The sequence below is a fragment of the Oryzias latipes genome, chromosome 12 (genome assembly GCF_002234675.1).
Source record: "Oryzias latipes chromosome 12, ASM223467v1".
Taxonomy (NCBI): domain Eukaryota; kingdom Metazoa; phylum Chordata; class Actinopteri; order Beloniformes; family Adrianichthyidae; genus Oryzias; species Oryzias latipes.
Window position 1 is genome coordinate 19,547,080 of NC_019870.2, and position 26,903 is coordinate 19,573,982.

General features: G+C 37.1%; 4 protein-coding genes across 12 annotated transcripts in view; 2 read left to right on the plus strand and 2 right to left on the minus strand.

The window, feature by feature from the left end:
• The first annotated feature begins 194 nt into the window (after positions 1-194).
• hdhd2 (haloacid dehalogenase like hydrolase domain containing 2) lies at positions 195-4,477 on the plus strand. Of its 4 annotated transcripts, none has more exons than XM_020707811.2 (10): positions 195-423; positions 1,232-1,288; positions 1,394-1,512; positions 2,138-2,240; positions 2,369-2,474; positions 2,727-2,811; positions 2,964-3,156; positions 3,241-3,291; positions 3,374-3,437; positions 4,209-4,477. In XM_020707811.2, exons 2-10 carry the CDS (start codon positions 1,244-1,246, stop codon positions 4,310-4,312), a joined length of 870 nt encoding a protein of 289 aa, XP_020563470.1. In that variant the 5' UTR covers positions 195-423; positions 1,232-1,243; the 3' UTR covers positions 4,313-4,477. The 4 variants fall into 4 exon arrangements, with proteins under 4 accessions (XP_020563470.1, XP_020563471.1, XP_004074917.1 ...); XM_004074869.4 differs by having other exon boundaries at positions 313-423; positions 2,991-3,156; XM_020707812.2 differs by lacking the exon at positions 1,232-1,288 and having other exon boundaries at positions 201-423.
• Positions 4,478-4,673: 196 nt separating this feature from the next.
• On the minus strand, positions 4,674-16,301 carry katnal2 (katanin catalytic subunit A1 like 2). 5 transcript variants are annotated; one of them, XM_020707807.2, is made up of 17 exons: positions 14,909-16,301; positions 10,370-10,440; positions 9,560-9,726; positions 9,437-9,467; positions 9,276-9,357; positions 9,069-9,167; positions 8,285-8,344; positions 8,062-8,139; positions 7,600-7,698; positions 6,772-6,835; positions 6,549-6,667; positions 6,380-6,471; positions 6,187-6,297; positions 5,512-5,538; positions 5,376-5,430; positions 5,148-5,250; positions 4,674-5,052 (listed from the first exon to the last, which is right to left on the minus strand). In XM_020707807.2, the coding sequence occupies exons 1-17, from the start codon at positions 14,957-14,959 to the stop codon at positions 4,916-4,918; spliced, it is 1,446 nt and encodes a 481-aa protein (XP_020563466.1). In that variant the 5' UTR covers positions 14,960-16,301; the 3' UTR covers positions 4,674-4,915. The 5 variants fall into 5 exon arrangements, with proteins under 5 accessions (XP_020563466.1, XP_020563469.1, XP_020563467.1 ...); XM_020707810.2 differs by having other exon boundaries at positions 5,148-5,282; XM_020707808.2 differs by lacking the exon at positions 5,512-5,538.
• A 278-nt stretch (positions 16,302-16,579) lies between these two features.
• On the minus strand, positions 16,580-22,203 carry sigmar1 (sigma non-opioid intracellular receptor 1). 2 transcript variants are annotated; one of them, XM_004074871.4, is made up of 5 exons: positions 21,964-22,203; positions 21,766-21,817; positions 20,781-20,929; positions 18,243-18,335; positions 16,580-18,133 (listed from the first exon to the last, which is right to left on the minus strand). In XM_004074871.4, exons 1-5 carry the CDS (start codon positions 22,106-22,108, stop codon positions 17,904-17,906), a joined length of 669 nt encoding a protein of 222 aa, XP_004074919.1. In that variant the 5' UTR covers positions 22,109-22,203; the 3' UTR covers positions 16,580-17,903. The 2 variants fall into 2 exon arrangements, with proteins under 2 accessions (XP_004074919.1, XP_020563472.1); XM_020707813.2 differs by having other exon boundaries at positions 16,580-18,153; positions 21,964-22,189.
• A 300-nt stretch (positions 22,204-22,503) lies between these two features.
• The window catches only part of galt (galactose-1-phosphate uridylyltransferase), a 43,695-nt gene continuing 39,295 nt past the window's right edge, over positions 22,504-26,903 (plus strand). The window contains exons 1-4 of the mRNA XM_004075009.4: positions 22,504-22,639; positions 24,198-24,367; positions 24,490-24,565; positions 24,693-24,741. Coding sequence (XP_004075057.1) covers positions 22,603-22,639; positions 24,198-24,367; positions 24,490-24,565; positions 24,693-24,741 — 332 coding nt within the window. The 5' untranslated portion in view covers positions 22,504-22,602. The remainder of the gene's footprint in view (positions 22,640-24,197; positions 24,368-24,489; positions 24,566-24,692; positions 24,742-26,903) is intronic.

Below are 26,903 nucleotides of genomic sequence, written 5' to 3' on the forward strand. Positions count from 1 at the left end.
CGGGCAGAGGATTTGAGGAGTGTTGGCTGGCATCAGGCGGAGAGCTTTTTTATCATTCTGATAATACATCCCTTCTGAGTAAATCTAAAAGAACTACTAATGCGATACATCTGTTTGTAGTTAGTGTGATTGGGCACATATGTTTTTTTAATGCATGATTAAGCAGTTGAAGATAACCCTCTTAACTGATTATGGCCTATAGCTTAAAAAGCTAAATATAAAAAACAGAGAGAATTATATAGAGATGGGGGGGGAGGAAGTGAAAAATATGTTTTTCTCCTGTTGAATTAGACCATATAGTCAAAAAGGGACCGCGTGTATTATTATTTTTAACCATGAATTCCAAATGTTGGCTGCAGGGGGCAGCATCGAGCTGCTCACCTTTACGGAGAAGAAGAAGAAGCGTCAACCGGAAGCCTGAAGGTTAGCTATCCAAGTTGCTTATATTTTAAAAGAATTATCAAAACACATGGAATAGACATTTAATATGGAAAATATAAAATCGCTTTAACAGGTTTTGAGATTTAACGCTTAAACGTATTTTTTGCATATTTATTCAGACAATAAATTATAAGTTCAGATCACAATGATAAATAATATGTTGTAAATACAGAAAACTTAAATAAAAAAAAACAGGGCTGTAGAAGACTTCGGTTGATAATTCTGACACTTTTCTCCTCACAGTAAAACAAAGATAGTAATGCAAATCTAATACTAATTCACTGATCTGTACATTGTGAGGTCGTGGGTATTAGAGGTATTAATTGTACTCTTACTGTGATAACTACAGGAGGGAAATCCAAACATGTCTAAATACAAGGGGATGAGATTCTGTTATATCAATTGGAGACGATCCAAAAATCTGGATCGCAAGGCTACACATAAAACTGGTCAATAATCCTCTCAGTTGGTCATCATTTGAGTTTGATCAACACAATAATCTGGTACATTCTGCCATTACCGATGTGAATTATGATTATGATGGCATTATTATTTTTAAATGGTGCACTGTTGTGGCCGAGCAAGCATTTTTACTGTGGCTTAAAGCTCTGTTTACAGCTGATCTTGCTCAGTTTTGGCAGCTTTGATAATCTGCATTCAACCTGGTTTTTATCTATTATCAAAATTGTATCCAAATGCGTCCTCAGATTGCAGTTTTTATTTTTTAATTTGTAAACTATGAATAATCGTCATTTTATTTGTTAGCTGATCTTGTGTTTCTCCAAAGCAGATCAGCCTAATAATGGTTTCCTTAGGGTGGGGATTTATGCTCTCAGCCTGTAGAAAGGTGTGACATTTACTATACAAACCTCAGTTATTTTCTGATGTAGTTTTTACCACTTTGGTAACCTAAAATCCCATAAACCCAATAAAAAGGTTTTTCCTCTGACAGGCTTCCAACATGGTGGCCAGACCAGACAAGCGGGCTCTGAAGGCGGTGCTCATTGACCTGAGTGGAACTCTTCATATAGATGACACAGCTGTACCAGGAGCACAGGAAGCTCTTAAGAAGTAAGAAACAGCCCACAAAACAGGTACATGCAGTAAATAAACAGCAGAGAGTTCAGTATTTTAGGAGACATTTATGACATTTTGTAGTTTGCATGCAAAAAAGCAAAAATAAGCATTTGCATCAATGTATTTTATTAACCAGGATGTGTGCTCTTCTAATAATTCAGAGTAAGTCCACCATTCAGTCCACTCACATGCAGCATTAGTCATATGGTGCTACAATTGGTGCAGATCTTCTCCATATAGACTGCCCTACTTGTATATAGGAAAACATTTTTTTTTATTATAAACACTGATATGCAAACAGAATCCAGGGAGTTTAGGAAAACTTTTTAATGTTCATCCGTTCCAACATGTTGCAGAAATGCAAAATACACTATGAGAGTATGGCAAGTAATGGTAGCAAAGACTAACTGCAGCTGCAATGAAAAAGTTCAATCAGAACAGCTGTAACTGCTTTCACACTTTTAAATGCTTCTTAGTTTTTTGGAAATAAAAAGACCATGATTAGAGTTTGTGTTGACAAGAAACGAAAGGATTGCATTGTTTTCTGTTTTCTTTTTTTTTTTTTTAAATATGAATTTCTAACATGTTTTAAATGAGCTTTTTTCTCTGGTACCACCAGGTTACGGAACGCATCTGTAACTGTAAAGTTTGTGACCAACACAACCAAAGAGAGCAAGAGAAACTTGCTGGAACGCCTTCACCGTCTCAACTTTGATGTCCAGGTAAAAATGTCAGGCTTGGTACATTTAATAAAAAAATTAAAGGGATTGTTGAAAGTTAAGAATAAAGATGAAATTGTGGAGTATCCTGTGTTTTATTTCTTTCTGTTTTTATACATTTAAATCCACAGGAGAATGAAATCTTCACATCTCTGAGTGCAGCAAGGAGCTTGATAGAGCAGAAAAATCACAGACCTCTGCTGCTGGTGGAGGACAGCGCACTGGAAGATTTTAATGGTGACCCATTTTTTTTTTTTAAATCAACAATTTTTTTATTAAGCAAATGGTCAAAAGCAGCAATTTTAAGTCTCCCGAGTCCAGCTCATGTTGCTTTTCAACTCTATTGGGAAAAAAAAGCCAAAGCAGCATCACACAAAAGAAATCATCACAAATCATAAATTTAGTTGTAGGACAAATACTTGTGAAATTTTTGAAGATAAAAGGATTGTGATTCTTTAAAGACTAAGCTGTTGATGCTTCCTTATACAGGCATTGACACATCAGAGCCAAATGCTGTTGTCATTGGACTCGCCCCAGAACATTTTAACTACCAAACTCTAAATAAGGCCTTCAGGTGAGAAGCGCTTCATCTTTTTTCCATTTAAATGCTTAAAGAATGAGATACTTTTTTGAAGGGATTCTTTTCTGTTGTTTCCACCTCTTGTGCTTTTGAAATGGTTGAGGTTTCAGAATTCTTGATATGAGAATCATTCCTGTTTTTTGTAGCTTTTCTTCCTTGTCAATTCTCCTTAGAATGATTCTGGACGGAGCTCCCCTCATCGCCATTCATAAGGCTCGCTACTACAAACGGAAGGACGGCTTGGCCCTTGGCCCTGGGCCCTTTGTGACAGGGCTGGAGTATGCCACAGACCGGAAAGCCAGTGTAGTGGGAAAGCCTGAAAAGACGTTTTTTATGCAGGTTGATTATTTCTTTCCCTTACAATGGAGCTAATATTTCCACGTTCCTTCTAAATTCTGGTTTCCTGACTTTTGTCTTATTTAGGCGTTGTCTGATTTAGGATGTAGCCCCAGTGAAGCTGTCATGATAGGAGATGTAAGATCAAAAGTTAAAAAAATAAAAATAGAGAACTATGTATGTAATGGAAAACAACACATTGATTATTTGTTTTCTGTAGGATGCTAGAGATGATATAGGTGGGGCTCAGAATGCAGGAATGTTAGGAATTCTCGTCCGATCTGGTGAGTTAACTTTCCTCCCCTCTAGACTTAACTCAAGACATGCTTGCAGATGCTTTGTGTGCACACATTGACTGTATATGAGAACTGGACCGAGTGACCTAAAGAAAATGTTCTACTTCCAGCTCCAACCAAATGAAGTAAATTCAGTCGCCATATTGAAACCAGACGAGGCCAGTAACCAGTGATTAGTTGGAAATCTGTCAAATAATTTGAACGTTTGATGTGGGGGGCAGCAAGTGCCACATGCATTTATTGAGGCATCTGATTGGTCAGTTTATATAGAAAAAATGTTGTTTAAAATTAGGATTAGTAATTATTCTGACTGAGTAACAGCTGTTTATAAGTCTATTGGATTTTGGCTTCTTGGGGCCAGCAAGTACCTCCTGTTTGGAACGCCAGGGGAGCAGTGTCACTCAGTCCAGTCCTCATATACAGTCAATGTTTGTACCTCACAATTATCCCAATCAAACAATAATCTTCCTTGTTTTCTTCTCATATGATTCTGTCATAACTTAAAGGGCCTTCATCATGTTTTCAAACGGAAGGTTTTTAGATGAATACTCAGAAATGAGTGAATGGATCAAAATACCACTTTGGTGTTGGTTCTTATGAGAAACGATCTTTAAAAATACATTTAAAAGCGTAAAAAGTTGATTTTTGCATGACAGACCCTTTTAATTTTCAATATACTTTCTACTGAAATTTGAAATGAGAAATTCTGTCTGCGACTTTTTTTTAATTTTATTTTTTATACCTTCTTTAATTTTTCAGGCAAATATAGAGAAGGAGATGAAAACAAAATCAGTCCACCCCCTCACCTGACGTGTGACAGCTTCCCAGACGCCGTTGAGCACATCCTACAAAACCTGCTCTAACCCACAGCCAACTAAGGAACAACCTGTTTGATTCCCTCAGAGGCTTTTTCATTTTCACCAAGTGCTGCATACTGGTCACCTCAAAAAAAAGCAGCTCAATATCAGTGAAGAATATATGTATATAATATATGTGAAGAAACATTAAACCTGTTAAAGAAAAGAGGATCCTACTGAAGTCTGGTCATTTTTAGAAAAATTTAATACAAGTGGATTATTCCTCTTGAATTTTCACAAACACAAAGGGATTGAGTTTTTTTCACCTATTGGATTGCATATATAAGGAATAAATAACATGATTTGGATTTGTCATATTCACTGTAGATCAATGTGCAGACGGCTAGAAAAAAAAACCCTCAAAACACTAATATTTAAATCAATATTTTATTTAAAAAAAACATTTCTTTCTTTTCTTCTAAAAGAACATTTTAGAAGTGTTTTAACACTTTCACAGCTTAAATGTCATGTATGCCATTTATGGCAACATTTGCAAAACAGATAAATTGTGTTCTTGATGTGTGCGAATTTGTGTCTCTTAAATGTTTTAAAATGATACCAGAAACACTTCTTTTTCAAAAAATCCTTCATGGGTGAAGAAGTTGAGCCTCAGACCGACTCGTATTCTCTCTCAAAGGCGGTGTAGCGGTCCATCAGGCTTCGGGCTGATGGTTTGGTGTGTGCGATCACCTCCACAAAGTCCGCTGTAGTTAAAGCTCCCAGCTGGATGGCGGTAATATCAGAGCCTGATGTGGAAGAAGAGTTATTTGAGCATGATGCATTGTGGGAGGATTGTCTGTCTGATTTTTTTTTTTAAAAGAAGGTCAATGTGTGGCCTTACATTCCTGATGAGACTCCAGAGAGTCAAACACTGTACGGACTAGCGTCATGGCTGCCTCTTTACACACCAGCCTGATATCAGAGCCAGAATATCCCTCCATTTGCTTGAAGACGCATCACAAAAAAATACACATGTCTAAATAAGCCAAGATTAAGGTTCAGAAAATTAAGAGATAACATGAGAAATCCTTCAATACTTCACCTTTATAGAATTTAAAAAGTAACAAACCTCCGCAAGCATTTTATAGTCTAAAGACGTCCTCAGCTCCATCCCTCCTGTGGAGCTGAGAGGAGGAAGCCAATGAGAGATCATTGCTTGGCGAGCAGGAGAAGAAGGAAGACCCACCAGAATTCTCTTCTCTAACCTCCTTAACATGGCGTGGTCAAGTTCCCTAAAATGCATTTTTAAAGCAGATCAAGGTTATTTTTTAGTTCTTACTTGGTAACATCTCATCAGATTTCAAACAATTAGAACAAGGTTTCTATTTAAAAATCTAAAAGTAGTTTTAGAAAACAAGCCTGTTAAGAGAAAACCTTGAAGCAAAGATGTCTGTTTTCATCTCCAGTATTTGAATGTAATAATACAAATATGCTGTCATCATGGTCTGTGCGTGAGTTTTTATAGTTTTTATCATTGACTGTATATGAGAACTCGACAGTGCAACGTTTTTTACAATTATTTTTGTTCTTTATAGCAAGTTATAAACTGACCAATCGGGTTCCTCAAAAAAAAGTGTGTGGTTAAACATTGAGCGTCAGAATCTCTAAGCCCAGTTTCAGTGGAAGGGGTGTGGGTTTCCAGCAAGCTCACTCTTGATTGGCAAGAGTGGTTGCCATAGAAATGAAGACTCAGACAATCACTGCTTACTGACGACATCTAGTTCCAGCATGGCGACGCCAATGTTGCGAAACAACGGCAACTGAATTGACTTCATCTGGTTGGAGCCGGAAGTCCATTATTTTCTATTAGGTGATGTCACACTTGCTCAGTCCAGTTCTCATATACAATCAATGTTTTTTTTTTTTGGTTAAAGTGTTACCAAGGCAGGTTGGAAGCAGCGAGCACAAACACCAGGTCCTCAGATCTGGAAAGTCCATCCATCTGAACCAGCAGTTCTGTCTTCATCCTGCGGCTGCCCTCGTGCTCCCCCCTGACCACAATAATGCCTTCACTTTGCCGCAGTCACATGCATATTTGAAGGCAACCAACCTAAAACAACAGGCTGAGCTCACCCCAAGCTAGTGCCTCTCTGGCCCATCACTGACTCTAGTTCATCCAGAAAGATGGTGGATGGGGCGTGGTACCTGGCCAGTTCAAACAGAACCTGCAGACACACACATCATGTGTAAAAACTTACATATATGTAAAAAGGTACGGTTTATCTGATGGGTGAAGACCTACCCTGACCAGTTTCTCGGAGTCACCCCTCCATTTGCTGACAATGCTGGACGCTGAGATGTTAAAAAAGGTTGTCCTGCACTCTGTCGCCACAGCTTTAGCCAGCAGAGTCTTACCTGTACCTGTGTGTTAGATGGTTGTGGAAGAACGTGCATTTGAATTTTAAAATAAAGATCTTTCAATAGAGTTTTGTCGATTTTTTTTTTTTTTTCCCTCCACGCCTCACCTGGAGGTCCATAGAGCAGTAAACCTTTCCATGGAGATAAAATCCCTGTAAACAGTTGAGGGTACTGCATAGGATAGGGATGAAATCACAAGGGCAACAATTGGCAAAAGCAAAGCATGGTGAAGGAATGAAACTTCCCCAAACCCCACTGCATTTTAAATCTACTTCTTCAGGAACTGCTTTTATTTTGGAGCAGACCAATGAGAAACTGATCTGTGCGCAAGGAAAAGTGATCGACTGAAAGGGAAAGCTGAATCAGAGCTGCAAATACATTACAACGCAAATTAGAATGAATATTATTGGGCAAACAGAAGCAGCCTCAAATCATCAAACTGACCTTATCCCAGAGGAATGAATCATAATGGAGACAAAGTTTGGAATTATACTAAAAAAAGAAGGATGGTGTTCTTCAATAAAAGAGCCCAGCAGAATATATGACAAAGAAAATTGACACGTCTGTCCTTATCTTCATCTGGAAATGTCAGAAGGATGCAGACAAGCTTTATTTGTTGACAATATGAGAAAGGTCGGGATGATGATGATGATGATAAAAGCGTGTGAGGATATTGTCAGTATGTAGAGGTAAAACTGAGCAACCAGGCTTGTGTATACTAAATTCCTGACAGCTCTCCCTGCATTTCTGCTTCTGTCTATCCATCTGTGTACACGTGTTGTCATAAGACCTCAGATATAGATTTCATGTCAGTCTAATAGACTGGCCTGACCCTGCTGCCCTCTGTCTCTTTAAGTCTTGTAAAGGAGATGTATTCATAATCGAAGGCAGGGAACTGACACCAAAATACCAGCGCGCTCATGTGGTGGCCGCACCTTAATGGGATAAACGACGGCCTCTTTGACTAATCGCTTGGCATCTTCCAGACCAATGATGTCCTCCCACCGCACGTTTGGGTTGTGCAAATAGATGTCCTTTAGGGTTGAATACACACACATACACAAAAACAAAGAATGAAGGATGCACGGGAAAGAGCATGTCCTGTTGGAATTAGGTTTGCCTAAATAGGTGTCCTTTAAAATGAAACATCCGATAAGTGATATAGATAGGAGCTGGGCCTTCATTAAGGCATTTATTCAAAACACAGCTCTTCACTGCCCCCTAGTGGACAAAGTCACTTTCAGTATCAAATAATGTTATTAATAATAAATAATAAATGTTATTTTTATGATAGGCACAAGCTCACATCACTAAAATAAAACAATATTTTATATACAATTACACAGGCAGAAAATGTGTTGTTTTATGCTTTCATTGTGAAAATCTTAGTACAGTACCCCACTGATGATTGCAGCCAGCTCCTTCATCTCACCGCTCAACCCAGAAAATCCACTAAGGGGTTTGAGGAGCCGCTCCTGCAACAGAAACTCATAATAGCAATGTGCTCATTCATTACTATAATTAATTATAATGTACACAGTTTATTAAACAAAATATTTAATTATCAGCATACGTTGTAGGATATTTTACTTCATGGGTGTGCAGGTTGTTTTTTTTTACCATTTGCTCTGTTTCAGCTCCTCTGGAAGCGTCATGAGTCACAGTTTTTCCATCAGTCAACTGTCCCAAAAATAAAGTCAGTTATTTCTTTATGGCAAGATAGTTGCTACACAAAAATGTAATAAAATGATATAAAAGTAACAATTTAAGAAAATAATATTTTAAATATAAGGCAAAATTTTTCAATTTTGTAGATATCTTTTTGTTTTAACAAGCCTTCAAAAAGAGATCAACCAAGTAAAATCAATTGTTTCTCACTAATGTTTACATTATGGCTTAACTTTTGGTAAAAAAAAGAAGATGAGACAAGTTGTAGTCAAGTAAGTTTGCATTTGCATAAAGTTAAAATCTGGTAGATAGATTATTATTTATATCCTGGCACTACATGATCTTAGCCTTTAAAAAAAGGGTCACTTTATTTTTTCACATGACTGAAATACAGTAGAACTGTGACCAAACAGTTCCTGAAGGTAAATCCATTTTTCCTTCATTTTTTTAATGATCTGGCGGGCTACATTTAAAGAATACTCTGACACTAGCCTCAGCAGTTTTGGTTTATCTTTGTTTATGTTAACATTAGGTCTTTTAATTTTGTGATTCTCCTGAATTCAGTAGTTACTAAATTGGCACACCGGTATCAACACAGTTTGTGTAATAAATGAATGAATAAGTAAGTAAGTAAATAAATAAAGGGGTTGAAAACAAAACCACACAGAAGGAAAAAACCTGTTTTTACTTGTTGTGATGTATATTTGATTCAATTTTAGTAAAACTTTTTCAGTACCTTTCTGTTTATGTCACCACGTCCAGCTGGTCCACTTTTAAGGGGTGAAATGCTCATCCCAAGTTCTAATGAGTCCGGATCCACTGAGGTCCCATTCTCCTAGGAAAACAAATTCACAGTTGATCATGATATTAAGAAAATTGTCCTCTTTTTATCCTATTTAACAAAGGGGGTTGTCATATTTTTGTTCCAGTAGTATCCATGTACATTGCTGGTGGTCCTCTTGGCTGACTGAAGGTTTGAGGATGAAATAATTCTAGGAAGACTCTTTAAAGCCGAGCAGGAAATCCTGAGGGCAAATGAGAGAAAATGTTGAATTCCTGTCTGCATAAAAAGAAAAACTGGATGGAAGAGACAAGCTGACTCACCTCTTGCCCCCACTTTTCACATTTCTATCGCCTTGGTAGAAAAACAAATAGACACTTTGTTAAACTGTAGTCCCCCGATAACTGAGCATCAACGCTATTCTTTATATCAGGATGGTCATGTGCCTGTTTCTGACGATCTCTTGATAAGTTTGGGATATTTCTGGAACTTGACATAGTGATAACTCTCAAATTCCATTAGCACCATCTCCAGATCGATGTTATCACAAACCTCGAACCTCCTCAGACCTCCATTTGTCTCCTGGTCCAAGGCCATTGCTGCAGCTGCAAAGCTGGAGAACAAACATGATGGCTTTATAACCAGATCCATGTAACACAGCTAAGGCCACATGCTTTATTATACACTGTTACATTACTTCATTGTTGGGTGAGTTGATTTAGCGCACATACCCAGCAGTAAGTGCACGCATGGATAGAAATTGAAAAATAGAATTGAATTTGCTCATCTTGTAATTGTCATGGTAACTTGTAATTAAAAGGGAAAATTTTAATCCAAAACTACAAAAGTTTATTCCTTTTTTTTAATGAAAAAATCTGGAAAATAAAAACCTTTGGTTGGGGTGATTTTAACTTAACTTTTTAAACTCTGGCACAACCTAAAATGGAAAAAAATTCCTTTTTTGTAATAATTATACCCTGCAACCCTTAAACTAAGAACCAAACTTTAGAACACATTTAGAAAACATATTATTAATGACATTATTGTGTGTATTACCCTCCCAAGACAATAGGCAGCATTTGCCTTTTTATTGATTTTGTCTTCGTTTGATGGTTAAAGGTACAACACTGCAACCTTTAATGCAATAAACAGATGGGTGTTTGTAGGATGAAACATTTAAACCATTCAAACTTGAGGATGTCTATTTTGACATGCTATTCCACGGTCTTAGCAGTGTCAATGTACCACAAACTCACCCTTGCCCAAGCAAATGATGGTGGATCAATACTAAAAGGTTCTTCTTCCTCATCTTAGTCTTCAGCTCATCCTGTTGCAAAAAGAAAAAAATAACAATAGTTATAATATTTATTTATTTTTTACAAATATGACTAAACAAACTAAAGAAAAAAACACGTTTCACTAAAAATTTCTAAAAGACCACTGGTTCTATTCGAATTCGGCTTCTAATTTTGATCCAGGGGTCTACAACCTGAGGTGTCGGAGCCACATGCAGCTCCTTTATTCCTCCATTGTGGTTTCTTTTTTCTTTTCGCGGTGATATATCGCGAGACGTGGAAAGTTCTCCCGGTTCCGCTCCCCTCATTCAGCTCCATTGAGTGCACTGCCTTCCTGCTTCCTGGACCCACACCAACTGTAATAGCAGTGGTTTACCGCCCCCCAAAACCGAACAGGGACTTTCTGGAGCATTTTGGAACTCTGCTAACTCACCTATCGTCTCTCTCTCCTGACGTTATGTGTGTGGGGGATTTTAACATACATTTTGATAACAACCACCTCCCCCTCACCAGAGACTTCTGCTCATGCCTGGATAGTCTTGGTTTTTATCAACATGTTCAGCTGCCTACCCATGCTAAGGGACACATTCTGGACCTGGTCTGCTGCTCTGGGTTAACCCCCTCTAACTGTTCCACAGATGACCTTCCTATGACTGATCACCATCTTGTTTCTTTTAGCATCCCCTTGATTTTATCTGAGATTAAACCCACTCGCCTCATCTCCTTCCGAAACATCAAGAATATAAACGTGGATCTGTTTTCTTCTCATTTGGAGCGCATTCCTTTCCCGAACTCGTCCAACAATGATGAACTGGTTTCTTTTTATAATAAGTGCCTTTTAGATGGTCTTAACAATTTCGCTCCTGTAAAAACCCGGTCTGTTTCGTTTGTTAAATCTTCCCCCTGGTTCACCCCTGAACTCCATAAACGGAAAGCCAAATGCCGCCAGATGGAACGGTTCTGCAAAAAAACTGGCTCTCCCCTTCATAAGGAAATCTACAATGAACATATTCTACAATACAAGGACTTGGTTTCTAACACTAAAACGAACTACTTCACTCAACTGATTGATGCAAATAAGGGAAATTACAAAATGTTGTTTTCTCTAATGGATAATATCTTTCAACCCCATAACAGTTTTCCCCCTCATTTTTAATTCAGATGAGCACTGTAATTCTCTTCAGTTATTCTTTAACCAGAAAATTCTAGATATCCATCAACATCTCCATTCCTCCACCTCTCCTCCCATCCCGTCTGACTCGTGTTCTGTAACTCATATATTCACTTCCTTTCTCCTCCCTGATCCCAGTGAAATTTCCCGCCTCATCCATAAGTCCAAACCATCCACATGTTTCCTCGATCCCCTTCCAACATCCCTGGTTAAATCCTGCCTTCCTTCTCTTCTTCCTTTCATTTGTGCCATTATCCACTCCTCATTGACATCAGGTATTGTCCCCTCACTCCTCAAGATCGCTGCCGTCAGACCCATCCTAAAAAAACCCGGCTCAGACCCTAATTCCTTTCATAATCTTCGTCCTATTTCCAACCTCCCCTTCATCTCAAAAATTCTTGAAAAAATAGTCGCCTCCCAACTTTCCCATCATCTCACCCAAAATGATCTTTTTGAACCTTTTCAATCTGGTTTCCATCCCCTTCATAGCACAGAAACTGCCCTACTAAAAATCACCAATGACCTTCTCCTAGCAGCTGATTCTGGACTCATCACCATCCTCATCCTCCTCGACTTGAGCGCAGCATTTGACACCATATCTCACTCCATCCTCCTCCACAGACTTTCAGCCCTCGGTATCGAGTCAACCCCCCTCCGCTGGTTTCATTCTTATTTTTCAAGCCGCACTCAGTTTATTCAACTGAATTCTTTCAAATCCCAACCCTCACTCATTTCATCTGGTGTTCCTCAAGGTTCTGTTCTCGGTCCCCTCCTCTTCATTACCTACCTGCTACCCCTTGGTAATATATTCCGTAAATTCAATATTGATTTTCATTGTTTCGCGGATGACACTCAGCTCTATCTGTCCAGTCAACCCAACTCTTCTATTCCACCTGCCTCCCTCTCCTCCTGCCTGTCTGAAATAAAAACCTGGTTCACCCTAAACTTCCTCAAACTTAACAGTGATAAAACCGAATTACTCCTCGTAGGTTCCAAATTCACCCTTTCCAAAGTTTCTAATTTTACCCTTTCCATCGATTCCTCTCCAGTTTTCCCCTCCCCTCAAGTAAAGAGTCTGGGTGTCATCCTTGATAGTACATTATCATTTCAATCCCACATCAATAGCATTACTCGGTCAGCCTACTTTCATATACGCAATATTAATCGACTCCGCCCCTCCCTCACCATCCACTCCGTCTCCATTTTAGTTCATAGTCTGGTCACCTCTCGTCTCGACTATTGTAATGCTCTTCTCTTTGGTCTTCCCAACAAAACTCTAAATAAGCTTCAATTGGTCCAAAATTCAGCTGCCCGCATCATCACCAGAACTCCTTCCTTCCATCACATCACTCCCGTTCTCCAGCAGTTGCACTGGCTTCCAGTAGCCTTTAGGATTAAGTTCAAGCTCCTTCTCTACACTTTCAAAGCCCTCCATAGCCTGGCTCCCTCCTATCTCTCTAATCTCCTCCATGTTAACACTCCCTCTCGCTCTCTTCGGTCTTCTTCCTCCCTTCAGCTCTCTGTCCCTCCGGCACGTATGGTCACCATGGGGAGCCGTGCCTTCAGTCGCTCTGCTCCCCAACTCTGGAACTCTCTCCCCCCAGACCTCCGCAACACTGACTCCTTTCTGATCTTTAAATCCAGACTAAAAACCTATCTGTTTAAGCTTGCATTTCCGGAACACAATTTCACATTTTCTGTCAGCTGATTTTACTAATGAATCCAATTTATTTATTGTTTTTAACATGTTGTGATTTTATTGTGTTTTACCTCTAACTTTGTACGGTGACCTTGGGTGTTTTGAAAGGCGCTTTTAAATAAAATGTATTATTATTATTATTTTTTTTAACTAAGACATTGAATAAATAATGGGTTCATTTGTTTTAATTAATTGATCGAATGCTACAAAGCTATAAAGCATTCAACCCATTAAATGCTTCTACAATTTTTCAGCTATTTTAACCATTCAACTATTAAAATGTTCAGCTTCTTCAGCTTTTTCCAGCTATGACTTTTGGTCCTTTCAATCCTCAAACTTTTCAAGATAGTGAAAGATTACCAGGACTTTTGCCTCCATTAAAATCCATGGTGAATCATTGGTGCAGGAGCTCGCTGGTTCAAGACCTGGCACTTTTCACAAAAATATCTTTTTTGTTATTGTGCTGTTTTCACTTTATTTATGGACAACTTTGATCATTTCTGTCTTTGTTTTTGCCAATTATTACCCCTTAAGTTTCATTTTCTTTAAGCAATATAGCATTCAACCCTGTATTTTCTTCTGTAAATGCAGCTCCTTCTAGTTGAGTTTTATGATTAGATTTTTTACAGGTCAGAAAGCAAATTAAAATGATGGCAAAAGGTTTATTATCCTTTCAGAGTGGCTTATCATTAGAATAAGCTTAAAGAACATTGTATAAAGAACTCGTACCATCTTCTGCACAACAGTGACTGGTAGCAGATCAGAGGCAAAGTTTTTGAAATAAAAAAATGTTGGCTTTCTTGGATTTTCAAAATCAAGATAAAATGATGCAGTAGAAAGATCTTATTTGGCATCAACTATGTTTTATATTGGAAGGAACTTTTATGTGTTGCTGTCAAAAGTGAAAACAAAAATGTATTATTATTATATATAGATATAACATTATTATATTTCAATTCTTTTAATATTTTATAAATGGATTGGCTACAAAAAGATCAAGTAGATTTTTCTTAATTGTGAAGTGAGACTTTGTGGCTCTCACTGAGCTTTGTTTGGAAAGAAAATGTCTCTTTTAGTGTAAAATTTGCAGACCCCTATTTTTGATCTATTAAAATACAAGTGTTGAATTTGAATTTACAAGAGATTGGAAAAAAAATGTTTAAATTACTTTAAAAACAACAGTGACACACTAAGTAAAACAGTATAAAGGCTATGGAATAAGAGATTCACAAAAAGCAGAAAAGAATACAAACCCCTCCCTAAAAGACAAAAAGACATTATCTCCTAATTTGTAAAATGAGACAAGTTTCACTAGGAGACAAACCCTGCCAGCAGGGGGAGACAAATTTCCTGCAAGTGCACACAACTGATGGGGTTTCTATGGCAACAAAAGAACGCTGCCTCCCTGCCAGTGAACTAACATTTTTTCACGTACCAAAACATTTGTTTATTTTAGAGATTTTTTTAATATACCAGTTCACATTTGATACAACGACCTAACCTAAGTACATATAACTCTTCCTAGTTTAAGCACTTATTCAACACTTGCTAGCTTGAGTTTGTTAGCTTAACACAACTGTATTTTCTGGTTAAAGCCATAACAAACAAACAAACCACCACGATTACTCACCGCCTCTCGAGTTTGATGGGCGATTTTAATGGACTGATAAGAAAGCTCCATCGTGGTTGGAAACCTTATTAAGGCTGGATCATTAAGGCAGTTTTGGGCTGTTTTCAGCTGTGCGCGTTTGTTTAATGCGTCGTTGCTCTCCGGGCTTCCGTACACACATGTGGACCGGAAGTGTTTGAGTCGGCAGAGCTCATGGTTTTTCCGAAGTTAAATATCTTTTGAGACAACTTTCAATCGGGGTGCGATAAAGACTTTTAAAAAATTCTGACGTTGCAGTTTTGTAGAAGAAATCCAAAATGTTTCTACAATTTAAAGATTTCAGTTAAACAATAAAATAATTTGCGTATATCCTCTGCATCCTCCACATCAACCCACTTACTGTAAATACGAACTCTAAATACGGTCTATGGATCAACCTCCCACTCATTTTCTCCTTGAACCTACTTTTTGGTTCTGACTTTCCTTTTTCAGATTACTTCTACTCCATTATGTTGACAGAAATTCTCATGAATCCAGGTGACTTTGTCTTGCAGTTGAAGTTGTTTTGAAATAGAAATTGAGAGCTTCTGTGATCCATTAACAAAAAGTAGTACACTTGAAGTTTTTTTTAATAACAACACTTGATTATAGTTCCTGGGGTCTGCAACCTGTGGCTTTCATGTTCCCTGGATCTTTTGCTTTGAGGAAAAATGTTAACATACTGAATCAACAATGAGTTTGGAGTTTTGGTCACTATCATTTAAGTTAATTAGGTTATTTCAGTTATGTTTGGATGTTTAACATGACAGATAACTGATCAAAGTGATGGTAGAAGGTTTATTCAATTGTCAAAGTGGTTTAATTTTTAGAATAAACTTAAAGCACATATTTGATAGTAAAAAGAGAAAATTGATGAAGGTGCACCAAAGTCATAATAATACAAAGTGGGATGTTTAAGTTGGCTTTCTTGCCGTTTTTATTCAAGTAAATCTGCTGCAGCAGGAAGATTTCATGTGACACTGGAGGATGAATTTTATTTCGATTGGAACTTGCACGAGCTGCTTTCAAAAGAAAGAAAAAATCTTATATAAAAAAAGTAATATCTATGATAATAGAGACCTTCTAGATTTTTCTCTTTATGCTTTAGTACATTTTGGTAAGAAATGGGAAGCATTTATATGTGTTTGCCTTCATGTTGCTGCTCAAGATGTCATACTCAAAGCTCCAGTAACATGTGATCAGAATAAACGTTTTTATATGTCGCAAAGGCCATCACAATAAAGAGATCTGAAAAAAAAAAAGGAAGTTAGCCAATGAAACATTTGACATACATTAAACTCATATAAAAAAAAAAAAAATAAAAACTAATTTTCTATCCAACATCCACCTACTCCCACATTGGAACCAGCACTTTAAAGCACTGGATAGTGCCCTGTTGTTGCTGCATTGAACAAAACATGTTTCTATGTCTTGTTTTTGTTTTCTGTAAATTTACTGTAATTTAATGTGCAGGAACACATACAGTTCTGTGCTTTGATTCATGTGCCAATGATTTATTTCTCCAACTCCAAATGTATATTCAGCGTGGTCAACAATGTGCAACAACAAAAATGTCTTAACAGTTCAGATGCTTATACAAATGGTCAAACATTCATGGACCTTGAGTTTTAAGTACAAACAAGTTAGACCTCATACCAAGAAAAAAAAACTTTATTTTTTGGCATTGTCAGTCTTCAATAATTATCAGCCAAAGGGAGTATGATCTCCATGACCATCATTTAACAGTTACAGTGCCTTTGGGTTTAAGATATCTATAAAAAAAGGGGATATTAACCACTAAAAGTAATACTGCAGAGTTTTTTGGTCAGAATGATAAAAAGTAAAATACTTAAATTACATTTGAAAAACCAAGAAATGTGGACAGATATACAATTGTTCTCCTCTTCCACCTTATAATAAACATAAATTCACATAGCGATAGAAAATTAGTTATCAAGTCATTCCTGTCAATCATCAGCTCCCAACCACTATAGCATAGTTTTTAATTAGACACTATTCTGTAGAAAACAAACAGCACAGGTTTATAGTGAAGAATAGAAGTGTTTCATCCCATTCTCTTCTCCAAACATGAACTGCACATCAATAGAATCAATAGAAAAAATGCTGGTTTTCTCTCAAAGATGGACCATTATACAAACACTCAACCTGAATTTGGAAGAATACTTAAAGAAAAAAAATCAAACTAAAAAAAGAATTAGTGCGGTTGAGTCTTCTGTCGATGAAGAAACTTATATTTGGTACTGAGGAGTAACCAAAATGTTTGTGAATGCTGGGTTTTGCAAGTTAGCTTTTCACCTAAATGTAGAATTAATTTATTAACCATCTCATTTCCAGATAGTCTGTATGCCTATTTTTTATGAACAAATTGTTACAAGTACCTCGGAATTTCACAGGCCTAGGCAATCTGGAAAGCTGCAACAACCAAATACCTCCACTGAGTAAGACAAGTCCTGAGAACCAGCTCAATGGCAAGAACAAGACCCAGGCATTAAACAGCTACACACACACACTGCCTACTCTGGTAGAGGACCCGAGCTTGGGTGAGGATAAACTAACTTGCTGCTCAGTTATTTCAGACAGATTCTAAACTGACGTTAAAGACATTTATAGGGACTGAAATCAGCTTGAGCCTAAATAATTTACTGAACAGAAAGTGATGCAGAGCCTTCCTGCCTCTGAGCAGTGAGATGGAGTTTGAATCACCATTAAGTGTTTCATGGACGTTTTAAGTATTTCAAAAATTAATTCAAATTCGATCAGACACTAAATTTTAAAAGAAATGATCATATCTGTGATAAAACTAAATGCAACTTTTTTAAGACAGATGAATTTTACATACTAGTGCAATCTGGATTTTAAAACAATTCTTTGCACATGGAGTTGTAGGCAGAGAGGCATCGACCATGTCAGAATTTATTTACTTGGTAACAAAACGATGTTTTGATGTCATCTAGCCTCAGAAAACTCCAGCTTCTGTAAGCAGCGTGCCCGCCTCCATCAGAAGGGCCTTCATGTAAACACGTACAACGTAGAACATTGTCAGGAAGTCCTGGGTGCTGAACAGGGTGTCTGCCAGAGCAAAGCCCAGGGTGGATGGGATGAAACCTTTGCCATACTCCACCATCCAAGTCCCAGCAGTCCACTGCACAGCTGTGGCGTCACCCACTTTATGAACAATGGTGTCACCTGTTGAGGGAGAAGAAAGACTAAACATCTTGGTCAGGAACTCTTTTTTTCTTTTTTTTAAGTTATAAAATGTATGGATTGTTGCTTATAAAATGTGATAAAACAGTACCAGGATAGTATATTTCACTTTTGGTAGTTCCTTCCTTCCACTGCCTGAAAGTGCCTGAGATGATAGTGTCAGAAATCTCAACTAAGTATCGACCTGAATGGATCAGAAAATAAAAACAAAATTGGAGACACGTTTACTAAACTTCCAAAGTTGAATGATGGAAAAATGTCAAAAATACATGAAACAAATAAAATTAAATGAAAATATGCAAATCAGTAATTCACAGTTTTTTTTTTAATTTTCTTTCTAATTTTTAAAATGTGTCTGAAACTGTAGGGAAAATACGTATAGGGTCAAATTAGCATCAGTTTAAAGTGAATAACAACCAAGTTGCAAATTTGAAAGAAAAAAAAAAGAAAGAAAAAATACTTTTTTGTAACTGCTGCTGGTTTGTATTCTGAATTTTTGGTTTTTCAAATCTCTCCCTCTTTGCTTTCAGTCTTCAATTTACAGTTCCTAATTTTATGTGTGGGTGGGACAGGAAATGACGTCACCATAATCTCCATCAACCAGTGTCAATCATGCCCCGGTAGCCAATGGGCTCAAAGCTCCACCCCCACAGGAATATTAGGCTCATCACCATTGACTGTAAGAGAACTGGATGGCAGACAGAGAGCCACCATGGCTGTGACAAGCTGGTAACCTATCCAGGGTGTATACTGGAGCCCGTCCCAACAGTAGTGGGGACAGGCTCCAGCAACCCACGGCCCCAGCAAATGAACAAAATAAATGGAAGTTCAAGGCAAAAACGCTCGCAGTGGGTGTGTATTTCACCCGCTGATCGATTCACTGAAAACGTCACGTACCCAAAGCTGATTCCCTGATTGGTAGATACGACGCAACAACCTAGCCAAAATTCAGGTATTTGAACTCTGGCCTCGCCACTCAAATCGCGCTGCTGCCAGACCTTCGTGCTGTCTCAGTCGCTCAACTCGCGTTGCAGGACCTCAGTTCGCGTCTGCACCATTGACCCAACATTAAAACTGGCCGCCTTCGCCGCGCGAATCGCTTTTGCTGTAAATGCAGCTTCAGTCTTAATTAGCAACAGTAATTGCCACAGAAATGTTGACTCAGACCGAGTAGGACAAGTCACTGATGTCTGGCTCCAACATGGCGACGTTCTTATCGCGGAAAAATGCAGATTGAATTGGCTGCATTTAGTTGGAGCCGGAAGTAAGGCATTTTCTATGGGTGACGTCTCACCCACTCAGTCCTGGGGGGTATTCCAGGAAGCAGGTTATGCTAGCTCCCACGGTAAGTTTGAGGCTAAGGAAGTTGATAACCTCAGCTTTCGGTTCCAGAAATGGAGGTATGTTTCAGGGTATGTCAAGTTGCCATGGCAACTCATGCTCTGAACACAACCTGGTCTGGAGCAGGTTTAGTTGAAGCTTAGTTTGTTTTCAGAGAGGTGAAGCAGCATGGCGTGTCCATTTGAAGATGATTTAGTGGATGAAGAAGCTCAAATAATACTTTTTCCACTATGAGAGGGTGATAAGACCACGTATGGATGTTGGAAAGATAAACTTTGTTGATGTAACTTAATTATTTGCTTCAGTTAATATAATTAAAAATCATTTTTTTGTTTAGTCAGTTTAAAAATAACACGTAGTTTTCAGACAGTTATTTTATTTTTATTCAAATGAATTCAATTAAGTAGGTGTAACTTTGCTGCTGCTGTTAGATCGGCACCACAAGGGATTCTGGGATATCATTCCCTTTGCCTGTCTGGACGGATTTGGGTTCAAGTGTGGGTTTTTGACCAAATGTGTTTAGTTGTTTAGCTGTTTTACTGTGTTTTGCTGAGTTATTTTGTCCTACTCTGCACCATGACTGAAAGGGAGGGAGAGGATGATGAGTTTATATAGCACCCCTGCTGCCTATTGCTGTAATGACAATGTCGGAAAATTTCTAAATGGATGTATTCTCCAGGCGTGTATCGTTTTGTTCTTTTTCTTGTTATAAAAATGAGTATATCTGCCAGCTCAGACTTAAACATTTGAGAGTTCAAGAATTATAATTCATTAGGATGGAAAAATTATTAATTGAATTGGAGTAATAAGAGATTTAGTTAAATAAATATGTAAATTTGAGTTGTATAAACAATTATTGAGTTTTATAGACGTAAGAAATTAGGTTGAATAAATTTAACTCAATTACTTGTTACCAATAGAAGTAATTCATTTAAGGTGGCAAAATTGGTGTTTAAACATGCTTCTTGGAATACCCCCCAGTTCTCTTATAATGTCAACTTTAAAAAAACGATTCAAAGGGAAAAACAAAAGAAACAGAAAAACTAACGATAATACAAAATGCCAGCTGTTACAAAAATGAACAATTTTTTCAATTCAAATTTCAAATTTCCCCCCAGAATTTCAATATTTCTTTCAAGTTTCTAATTTAAACTTTTATTTTTTCAATTTTTCAATATTTCCTTCAATTTTGAAATGTGTAATTTGGAGTTTAAAACTATCAAGTTTACGATCTGGTTTTAGATCCACTTTAATCTGATCCTGATTTGACGCTTTACTGCTTGTTTACCTGAATGTCCGCTTGTGTCCACTGCAGTGCCAAACAGCAGCAAGTATTCTGTCAAAGAGGCGTGAAGAAGACACATGGAGCCCATCCAGCCTCCTGCATTAACAAAAATCCACTGCAAGTCTTCATCAGGCAGGATGCGGCCGGGATATCTAATTAAGGAAAACCGAAGAGGTTACTTAGATTAAGTTTCTATCAAGAGCTAGAATATTGAGATAAATGTTACAATTAAAAACACGTGAAAATCACATCAACAAATCACTCAACACACAAAAATATTAAAGATCACAATGATCACAATAAAAAAAGGAATAAAATAGAATAAGACAAACAAATAAGGTGACTGACTATAAATAATAAAAAATAAAGTGATCACTGTAAAAATGAGAAAAATGCAAAGTATGTTTTGCTTTTTAAATTGCTGTTGTGAAATTTTAGGTTTTGGCATTTCAGGGCCACCGTACATTTGACATTACATGGCGTTAACTCTTAACAGCAGAAAACTACTGAAATTTAACTACAGACAATCCTTTTTTATACATGAAAACATGTTTGTTAACTGCAGCTTTACATTTACGTAATATAATATTAGCTGACTATTCAAAGATGATACATTACTATAAACGGAGATTATTTAATCTGTATCAATATCTTTGATTTATTTAAACTTTCCTTTTTCATCTGGTTGACAAAAATGTAGAAAAACATATTTTAAAAAAGTAGAACACGATGAAATTTGCTGATTTAATTGTCTTTACAGCATAATAGTTTTAGCAAAAACAATAATAATTTCTTCTGACGATTTAAAAAATCTTACTTAAAAAAATTATAATTGTTTTGTTCAAAACCAAAGTATTTTCATACAACCCCCCCCCACCCCCCACAAAACGACAGTTAATTGAAAAAAAAAATCTACAATTGAGTAACTGAAAGTGAACTGACCTAACAAACAGTCAAGGAGATTTGTGCAAGAACAAGTCGCTTTTACCTTTTCCTAAGCTCCACCACCACTTTGGTGAAGGCGTGTTCATGATCCTGCCCTAAAAAAAGATGCATACACAAATAGCACAATTCAACACCATGAAGTGTTAATGGCAGAAAGGTCAACATCATTTTCTAACCCAATTACAGTTACTTAGAACTGTTAAGCGAGTGAAATGTCGTTCATTCTGATTGTCAGACTCGCCTGCATACTGTTTGACCAACTTGGCAATATCGTCTCTATTAAAAACATAGTCCTTTGTGGCCATCCAGTTCTGAAGCACCAACACAACCAGGACGCCGACGGAGGCCAACACGAGCAACTTAAAAATGGCTTTAATAAAAGACATGGTGGCACAGACAGCTGCAAATCCCGCTACATGTGTGAGAAGGCTTGCTCCATAAGGGAAAAGTGGAATGCCTCCTTCCTTGTCACGTGACAGCAAGAATGGGTCATTTTAACCAATCAGAGGCAGACTTCGTCGTGGGGCGAACTGGCGACAGAAAGTTGCCAGCACAGTATCAAAACCCCCTCTAAGATCATTTGTACAAACCAAGTGAAAACACGTACATGCTTCGAATAATTTATAAAATATTTATATTTACTCACAATATGATATTATATTTGTCTGTGTAATTCAATGTACATCTGTTTTGTTTCTTTCTTTATTTTTTAAAGCTTTTTTCGCGATGTTTAACATTGTTTCGAAATGGCACTTTTGGGTCGTCCGACGAATAACAGGAAGTAAGACAAGGGTCGCTGTAGACAGACCATTCATACAGAGTCCAGGATCAGTGAAAAGGTTCACCGAATATTATAGACTTTTCTTCAGCTGCTTACATCATGAGCGGCGAACAAGGCGTGAGTTTCGACCCAAAAGGTGTGTAAAATGAAAGAAACCAACACTCTGGAAAAACAAAACAAAAAGAGGCATTCTGTTTTGCGGCACATGATATTTACTTTGAAAACCTGATGATCATACACTTAAGAAAAGGACAGAAACATAACTAATAACGAGTTCATAATCCAGTCGTTTTAAAAGACAGACGTAGCAAATTACTATTCAAATTAGTTAATAAGTGATAGTGTCCATAGCATATCCAAATGAAAACTATTGAGGCATTTGTGTTGTTTGTTAGTTAGTAGATTACTGAATTAACAGGTAAACTAATCTGTTAGCTTATGTGGTTTAAAAAAAAAATCTCCCAACAACTGTCTCGTGATTTTAGTTTCTGCTGATGTTGTTTTCTGGTTCAGCAGTTTTTTTGTGCCTGCTGTGCGACAACGAAACCTACTTTTTGCTGTTATGGTAAATAGTTAAAACCAAATTGATTTCAAATGACAGATGAAATTATACATGTTCTCAATGAAAACTTATGTTCCATGTGCTTTGTTTTTAGAGGTAGTTGTTGTGGTGCAGGGGTCTGCAACCTTCAACACTTAAGAGCCATTTGGGCCAATTTCTCACTGAGCACTATAATCCAGTGGCAGGAACCACAAGTCTTATTTCACCTTGTAGAAAAATAAGACATGAGTTTTTATTGACAATAATGTTATTGGTACTATTATGATGAGTATAAATATATATTTTTCTTTTTGCATAGATAAGACAAACATAAAGAGAAAACAGCCTTCTTTTCAAATTATGAAATACTTTAGACAGAGGTTTACATAACTGGCTTTCAAAATAAAAGACTCTGAACCACATACCACCATTTCAAAGCAGACAATTTGGTAAGTTGTGTGAAAAACAAAATAAAAAACAGTTTAATTTATTTTTATTTGTAGGAGATCTGACAATCAAAAATGTAAATCTAACTTATTTGAAGCCTTAAAATGTAAAGTTTCAAAACTTAAAATTCCTTAATTTGTAAAAAATAGAGATTCTGCTTTATAATCGGAGGTGCCTTGATCCTGGTTGTGCTTACTGACCTCCGATTTATTTTCTGTTGTACACGGCACCCAAAAAGCTGTCAAAATTTTTTTAGTTTGAAATTTATTTTTGGTTCTTCAAACATTACACTTTTTTTTTTTACTAATTTTAATCAATAAGCAACATTAACCAAAAGGGACTGGGCTGAAGCACAGTGCTTTTCCAAGCCCATCCAAAGATACAATTTACTCAAAAAACAAAACTAACATCAAGTTGACAAAAAAGACATAAAGACAAAATACTTAAACATTTACATATTCATATATACAGTTCGACTTATGATACATATTGTCTTTCAACCGTTTGTGAATGAGTTTCTTAAAGCCTGAGTTGACTTTTTTTTTTATTTACAGTTACTTTTTAAAACTAGGAATTTTATTTTTTTCAACCAGAGAGCCACCATGGAGCGGTAAAACATCCACATGTAGCTCCTGAGCTGTAGGTTGTAGACCCCTGCTCCGTTACTACACGGTGTTGTTGTTATAACATGTCTTATGAACAACAGAGCACCAGCATTTGCGGTACAACCCACTGCGGGACAGCTGGGTCCTGGTGTCGGCCCACCGCATGAAGAGACCGTGGGCTGGACAAGTGGAAAAACCTCCAGAGGAGCACATACCTAAATATGATCCGAAAAACCCTCTTTGTCCCAGGAACACACGAGCAAATGGACAGGTAATGGACAGGTTTACCTGAATTGTTTTCATTTTTTTACCATTACTTTGAACACTTTAGTGAAGAACATTTCTGAAGTAGTTTTTTGGTTGCTTACTGTCTATTAAACATTTATTTTCCAGGTAAATCCTGACTATGACAGTACTTTTTTGTTTGAAAATGACTTTCCAGCTCTTCAACCAGATGCCCCAGATCCTGGTGAGTTCCTGAGCTGTTACGAAATTGGAAGTGGTTGTGTTACTAGAAGGAGATGCTTGATTATTTTGACCAATACATCTACTCTTTCAACTACCACTTAAAAAACCCACTGGTGTTGTGTTCTCAGGGGAGGATCAACATCCATTATTTCAGACTCGTGCTGCCAGGGGCATCTGGTAAGAATAAAGACTGTCTTATACATGATCAGTTAAAATAGTTACAGAGAGCTCTCCAAATGTTACAGTCAGACAATCGTTTTCTTATCGAAGAGCTAGAAGTTAAAGGGCCCATACCATGCTGTTCTTAAGCCTTTTATAGTAAATATTACTGCCTTTGGCACTAAAAGAACATTTTTTTAAAATGAAATATTAGTTATTTTTCTGAGCTTTTTTCCAACCTAGAAGTAAGACGGCTCATTCTCAGAGGCAACGACTTTCTCTCCTTGTGACTGACATCACTCTAGAGTTGGCCTCAGCAGTGTGTCCGCGTTTCGTCCACGAAAACAAACAACATCCGAACTTTTGCAAAGATGGATGTGCATATAAAAGGAAAGTGTTTTAGCCAATTACCACTAGCTCTGCAGAGAAAGTGTGTGTGTGTGTGTTAGCCTGGGGGCGGTGTTTGCAGTGCAGACTCTCCTTGGAAGGGGCTGTTCCTTTCAGTCTATGTCAATGTGAGAACCAGCTCATTTCTGTGGGTTAGGAGGGGCTGGTGCTCAGAGTGCAGGTTTTTTAGACGAATACTCAGAAATTTGTGAACGGATCAAAATACCACTTTGGGGTTTCTTTTCACGAGGAATGAACATTTTAATACAATTAAAAAAGCTAAACAAAAAAAAAGATTTTACATGGTATAGGCCCTTTAAGTGTTTATCCAAACCATCAGTTACAGGTTTAGATCAGTTCATTTTTAAATGATAGGTCAAACATCTTCCCTCCTTCAACCTTTATTCAGTTATAGACTCACTCTGATGAAAATTGTGTTTTTGGTGTTTTTAACATGTTCTTGTAGCATTTCTCTCATGATGGAGGACATATATAAAGAAAATGAAGCTTAAAATTACATTTCTAAGTATGTCTTTATTCAAAGACACCAACAGTCCCACTCACAACTTAGAAGATGAATTTCTAAAACAGCATACTAATAATAATAAAAAAACACTTATCAAAAGATGATTGAAGTGGGTCTTTATAGAAAGTCACTACCAAGTTAACACACGTCTTCAATACCTTATATTAAGGAGCCACATGTACACATATGACCATAACTCCTGACAAAAAACCAAAACTAAATACATAAAATTTAGGCTTTTCAGATAAAACCCACATTTCTACTCATCTAATGTCAGTGGTAATTTCTTAATAATTATTTTGACACGAACAGGGTTTTTATTTTAATGCACAATGTCAACAGAAACTCACTGACTAACTTTAGAATTTGTCAATATATGCCATTTATAATTGTTTTGAATATATTTTCTACCTCAAAGGTAATTAATGTTCCGTCTGTCCTGGAAAAAAAGCCCACAGAAAATCTAGTTTCATTAGGCGTCGAACGTTTCCTCATTTTTTTACAATTAAGAGTTTCATTTAAAGTGCGTCAAACATTCTGGATTGAAGGTTTGTCCCATCCAGAGTAGCAGCAGTGGATTATTTGAATTTACACAAATGTATCCACCACACTTTCATCAATTTATGGTTAAACTGTCAGTTTTTATTTATTACTCGACCACACACCAGGAAAAAAAAGCAATTTAGGTAACTGTATTAACATATAACAAGTTGAATGACCAGATTCCGCACAGCTGATATTAAGTTAGAAGATGGATTCTTTAAAAAAGGGAAGCAATCATGTTAAAGTTAAGAACATAATTCAAAGGATAAATATGTTTGTGAGTTGAGTTTTTTGTTTGTTCAAAATTTCAGTCAGCTTTTAGATTATGCCATTGGTTTTATAGGAAAATAGGAAGAAAATCCTGCTGGTGGTCCCTTTAAACCACCAGCAGGTGGAGGTGTTGCTTCATCACTTTGTTGGTTACCTCATGTCTGGGTGAATAAAAGAAAATTATATTTTTTGTCCTTTTTTCAATACATCTTCAGTTATTTTTAAAGTCAACTTTCAGTTTTGAAAGAATTGACCCCTGTTTTGATGAAGAGACAAAAGAGGCTCCTAGAAACGACTTTTCTTTTTTCATCTATTATTGAACCCTAAACCAGAATCTATTTGGAACAATTTAAACACCTGAAGAGAGCATTGCTGTGCTCAAATCGTTGCAAATAAAGTTTCCATTTCAATTCTCACCTCCCATGGTTCTTTGGCAGTTGAGGATCTCTGAGTA